The sequence below is a fragment of the Trichechus manatus genome, unplaced genomic scaffold (assembly GCF_000243295.1).
Source record: "Trichechus manatus latirostris isolate Lorelei unplaced genomic scaffold, TriManLat1.0 scaffold00167, whole genome shotgun sequence".
In the NCBI taxonomy this organism is placed as follows: domain Eukaryota; kingdom Metazoa; phylum Chordata; class Mammalia; order Sirenia; family Trichechidae; genus Trichechus; species Trichechus manatus.
This window is the reverse complement of record NW_004444103.1, coordinates 724,209-729,974: the sequence shown is the minus strand read 5'-3', so window position 1 is coordinate 729,974 and position 5,766 is coordinate 724,209. Positions and strand designations below refer to the sequence as shown.

Genomic DNA, 5,766 nt, shown 5'->3' with positions numbered 1-5,766 from the left:
GATAGGACAAATCTATAGAAAATCCAAAATCACTGTGGTCAAGAGATCGAGGCACGGCAGCATCACTGTCAACAACGGACCCTGGTGTCCAGATCTTGGATTCAAATCTAAATGCTTGATATCGGTGAGACTTTGATCAGTTACTTAACTGATTTGGGCTTCAGTTTCCTCATCCTCATCCATAAAAGGAGGATTATTAGGAGGTTTAAGTGAAAATATGTGCACATATACATATACACACACATATATGCACACACATATACATACATACATATATATTCACTTAAGATACATATGTACAAAAAAAAAAAACAGTTGACATTGAGTTGATTGTGACTCATGGTGACCCTGCGTGTCAGAGTAGAATTGTGCTCCATATGGTTTTTATGGCTGATTTTTCAAAAGTAGATTGTCACGCCTTTCTTTCAAGGAGCGTCTGTGTAGGCTCAAATTTCCAACCTCTTTCAGTTAACAGCTGAGTGCATTAACCATTTGCACCACCCAGGGATATATATATAAATTGTAGTTACGTGCATTTGAGTCGATTCTAATTCATAGCAACCCTATCGGACAGAGTAGAACTGCTCTGTCGGGTTTTCCTAGGCTATAACCTTTATGGGAGCAGATGGCCTGGTCTTTTTTCCCTTGGGGCTGCTGGTGGGTTCCAACCGCCGACCTCTGGGTTCATAGCTGAGCACTTAACCATTGTGCCACCAGGGACATATGTAAACACAAATGTACACACACATACACCTAGAGCAGTTCCTGGCATGTGGTAAGTGCTACTTAAATATTAACTATTAAACTTTTATTATATCTTAACATTTCAGTATCTGACCTGCTAATGAGTAATACAAAATTGAATCATCTAATGGCTCCTTTTCCTGGTTTTCTTTAAAGGCTCAAAGTTGCAGCAAAATGTCATTTGTAAGAAGCTGAGTAAACACAGGATGAGAAGTCCTAAAACAAGGAGCAGGGTTAACAGACAGGATAATCACTTCCTGAATACATAAGAACCAACCGAACACAGAAATTATGGAACAACATCATTAACATCACACGCAGGTAAAATTTTGCCGAAGATCATTCAAAAGCAGCTGCAGCAGTGCACTAACAAGGAACTGCCAGAAATTCAGGCCTGATTCGGAAGAGGACATGGAACCAGGGATATCATTGCTGATGTCAGGTGGATCTTGGCTGAAAGCACAGAATACCAGAAAGATGTTCACCTGTGTTTTATTTACTATGCTAAGGCATTCGACTGTGTGGATCGTAACAATTATGGATAATATTGCGAAGAATGGGAATTCCAGAACACCTAATTGCACTCATGAGGAGCCTGTATGTAGATCAAGAGGCCATTGTTCCAACAGAACAAGAGGATGCTACGTTGTTTAAAGTCAGGAAAGGTGCGCGTCAGGGTTGCATCCTTTCACCATCCTTATTCAGTCTGTATACTGAGAAAACAATCCGAGAAGCCGGACTATACGAAGAAGAATGTATCATCAAGATTGGAGGAATACTCATTAACAATCTGCGTTATGCAGATGACACAACCTTGCTTGCCGAAAGTGAAGAGGACTTGAAGCACTTACTGATGAAGATTAAAGACTACAGCCTTCAGTATGGATTACACCTCAACATAAAGAAAATGAAAATCCTCACAACTGGACCAATAAGCAACATGATGATAAACAGACAAAAGACTGAAGTTGTCAAGGATTTCATTTTACTTGGATCCACAATCAACACCCATGGAAGCAGCAGTCAAGAAATCAAAAGACACATTGCATGGGGCAAATCTGCTACAAAAGACCTCTTTAAAGTGTTGAAAAGCAAAGATGTTACCCTGAAGACTAAGGCATGCCTGACCCAAGCCATGGTGTTTTCAATCCCATTATATGCATGTGAAAACTGGACAATGAATAAGAAAGACTGTCTTAGTTACCTAGTGCTGCTATAATAGAAATACCACAAGTGGATGGCTTTAACAAACAGAAATTTATTTTCTCACAGTCTAGTAGGCTAGAAGTCCAAATTCAGGGCATCAGCCCAGGGGAAGGCTTTCTCTCTCTGTTGACTCCGGAGGAAGGTCCTCATCATCATCAATTTTCCCTCGGACTAGGAGGTTCTCTGCGCAGGAACCTCAGGTCCAAAGGATGCACTCTGCTCCCGGCACTGTTTTCTTGGTGGTATGAGGTCCCCTACTCTCTGCTTGCTTCCCTTTCCTTGTATCTCTTGTAAGATAAAAGGTGGTACAGGCCACACCCCAGGGAAACTCCCTTTACATTGGATCAGGGATGTGACCTTAGTAAGGGTGTTACAATCCCACCCTAATCCTCTTTAACATAAAATTACAATCACAAAATGACGGACAACCACACAATACTGGGAATCATGGCCCAAATTGATACACACATTTTTGGGGGGACATAATTCAATCCATGACAAAGACTGAAGAATAATGACACCTTTGAATTGTGGTGTTGGCAAGGAATATTGACTACACCATGGACTGCCAAAAGAATGAATAAATCTGTCTTGGAAGAAGTACAACCAGAATGCTCCTTAGAAGCAAGGATAGCGAGACTATCTTACATACTTTAGACATGTTGTCAGGAGGGACCAGTTCCTGGAGAAGGACATCATGCTTGGTAGAGGGTCAGTGAAAAGGAGGAAGACTCTCAACAAGAAGGACTGACAGTGGCTGCAACAATGGGCTCAAGCATAACAACGATTGTGAGCATGGTGCAGGACTTGGCAGTGTTTTGTTCTGTGGTACATAGGGTTGCTTTGAGTTGGAACCGATTCGATGGCACCTAACGACAGCTCTGTGTGGTACTAGCAGAGGGACTGTTAATGGGCTTTTTTACAGAGATGATGGATGGCTCTTCCAGGCAGCGGGCCTGATGAGTTACCCTCATAGCTTTAGCAACCCCCTCTCATAGGCTATTCCTAGAACAGTAGCCTCGCAAAGAAGTATAATCTCATATAAATCACAACACTAGAATGTGAGCTTCATAAGGACAAAGGATTTGTCTGTTCGGTTCACTGCTGTGTCCCTGAGTCCAAGCAAGTGCCTGGCAAATAGTGGATACTCAGTAACTATTTCTTAATGGAAATAAATGAGTGAAAACCTTGACCTTTTCTTTAAATAAGCTTAAGAGTATAAACAAAGGGGGTGGGGGGAAACAAGCATGCTTTCCTACTTTCTGCCCGGTTTCTGTCCCTGAGAACGCTGGTAAGCTCGTAAGCAGGGCAGAGGAGCAGCAGGTGAAGGGTTTAAGTGCAAGTACATACATTTAGCAAGTATTTCAAAGGTCATGGATTTGGCTACATATTCCCAGGAGTGGGAGATGCAACTGGTGCCCACTGAACTCAGATGCAAGTGTCACATTTGACCTGCAAATATTTTGTCTAGCGTCAGCCTCACTTAGTTGAGCATCTATTCACACTTTCACCAGGATTTTCACAAATCTTTTACCTGTGACCAAGTGTCATAAAGAGCTTTTCTTAAGTGAAATCTCTGCAAGCATTTAGCTTACTTTTAAAAGTTTCTACTCAGTTTCAATTGGCTAAGATAATCAGTTTGATGTGATACACTGGACAGGCGGAGTTGATTATATAGCAAAAACTCTATAGACGTTGAGTCAATTCTGACTCGTAGCAATCCTATAAGACAGAGTAGAACTGCCCCACAGGGTTTCCAAAGAGTGACTGGTGGATTCAAACTGCTGACCTTTTGGTTAGCAGCCAAGCGCTTAACCATTGTGCCATAGCATTACTTATAATTTAGCTCACAACTTCGGATAGTGGATCAGAATAATATAACACTATTAGAACTATGCCTGACTTAATCAAGTCTCAATACATATTCATTTCTAGGCTCCTAGCAAATATTTTTTGAAAGTAGGGAAAAAAAAAAAAAAAAAACCCTCATAGGCAAGCTGATAATTTGAATAGGAAACTAATCATCTATGCACACGCTAGTTTTCCTAATTACCTTTGTAATGAAAACTGAGAAGGTATTAGTCATCCCTGGCTGAACCATACTCAATTCTATTCCATTTTTCTAACTATAATAAAAACAGCAAACAACATTAAAGTACATTATTAATTAATTAGACGTGATTACTTAAAATGGTTTACCTCACCTCATTTGACTTTTTGGAGCTTCAAGGCATTAATAATGAGTCACCAAAAAGCCATCAGCGACTAACGATGTGTATGACCACATCAGGCCGGACCCGAGAACTCCAAGTGGTCCAGAAGGAAAAAAGAGAAATGTTTTCTAGTGAGCCATGGCAGAAATATGCTGAAAACACACATTTGTATTCACAGAAAACAACTAGGCCTAATACAATCAGGGTGAACACTCAGGTTCATTTTATTCCAAGGTACTATTTCTACTCTTGAAGCTCCACTGTAGAAAAAGCTCCTTGGGTTAGGACACTATTGAAGGTGATAGAATTTCTCTTGGCCCTTGGGCATGTAAGGTAAACATTTTACATTATTGCACAGTGACAACAATTGACAGCCAGATAACGCAGGATCTGACCAACTTTAACACACTGGGTGTTTAAGGCTAACTGACATTTGAAAGCAATCATTTCTAGGATAGAGATCAAATATCTCAACACAGTGTCACCTGTTGAGTTGCTAGAAAAGCCTTCTTATTTAAAAACCTATTCATAGATGTGTTTTCACATTTGCCAGTTTCTTTTCACTTGTGTGCTAAACACAGAGGCACTTTAAGAGCTATTAACTATATTCAGGAGTAACAAGACACTGAATTTCAGCAATCACTGGTAAACATGACAAAGAATTAAAATGAAATTGGATTAAAAAGAAAACAAGCAAGTCATTTAATTAGAAATTTTCCCCAAATCTTGTAAAAACCACTGGTCTCTGATTTGAACAACTTTCTCTCTAAACAAAGATTAGTAACTGTCACCCATCTATGCCCAAATATGTGAATATCACAGCTTTTCGACCCTTAAGGTATAATGGTTTTGTTGTTTGGGTTTGTAAGGGTTTTAAAATATTGACAAATTAAGTACTCTGAGTTATATTTAGAGTAATACGTCGAAGTATCATATTATGCATAGGTTGCAAATAGTCAGAAAAACTAAAATGTCGAGTAAAACATGTTGGAAGAGTTTAGTAAAGCGTATAAAAATTAGGATTAAAAAAAAAACCCCACTCCATTTTAAGTGTGTAAAAATAAATCACATCCATTCGTGGGAATCCAGTGACTTTTTTTTTTGGTCTTAGTTAGTTGGTATATATTGCACCCGCTCCAACACGTTGGAAACTAGGTCCTGGTAGACACTAAGGAATATCCAACAAGGTAAATACATCAGGGTGATGAGGCCCATGAAATTGAGCGGGTAGTGAGAATAGTCCCAGGAACAAGCCCCGCACATGCGGAGTCCCAGGCCCCAGAACAACTCCCATGCGTAGATGAAGAGCACGTAGATGGGGACCCGCTTCCAGGTGCCCCAGCCGCGGCTGTACTGGAGGTAGAAGTAGAGCTTTTCCACCACCACACCGCAGCTGCCGTACATAAAGAAGGACCAGAGCGACGTGTGGCCGCTGGCTGCCCCGTCCCCCTGCCCCAGCACGTTGAAGAAGAATGTGAAGAATATCTCATCCAGAAAGCCGTGCATTCCGAAGAAGAGAAAGTGGAGCAGGTCCGGCAGCCGCTGGCTGGGGGCTCCCCCGGCGCCCCTGGGCCCGCGGGGTCGTCGCCGTCGGCCCCCCGCC

General features: G+C 41.3%; 1 protein-coding gene across 1 annotated transcript; it reads right to left on the bottom strand.

Annotated features, from left to right (window-relative positions):
* Positions 1 to 5,237: 5,237 nt before the first annotated feature.
* Positions 5,238 to 5,760, bottom strand: TMEM229A (transmembrane protein 229A). Its single transcript, XM_004386532.3, has one exon. It carries the CDS (start codon positions 5,667 to 5,669, stop codon positions 5,271 to 5,273), a length of 399 nt encoding a protein of 132 aa, XP_004386589.1. The 5' UTR covers positions 5,670 to 5,760; the 3' UTR covers positions 5,238 to 5,270.
* Between the last annotated feature and the right edge of the window lie 6 nt (positions 5,761 to 5,766).

Excerpts from the sequence above, each read along its gene's own strand:
- TMEM229A (XM_004386532.3), bottom strand. The coding sequence starts at position 5,669 with ATGCACGGCTTTCTGGATGAGATATTCTTCACATTCTTCTTCAACGTG.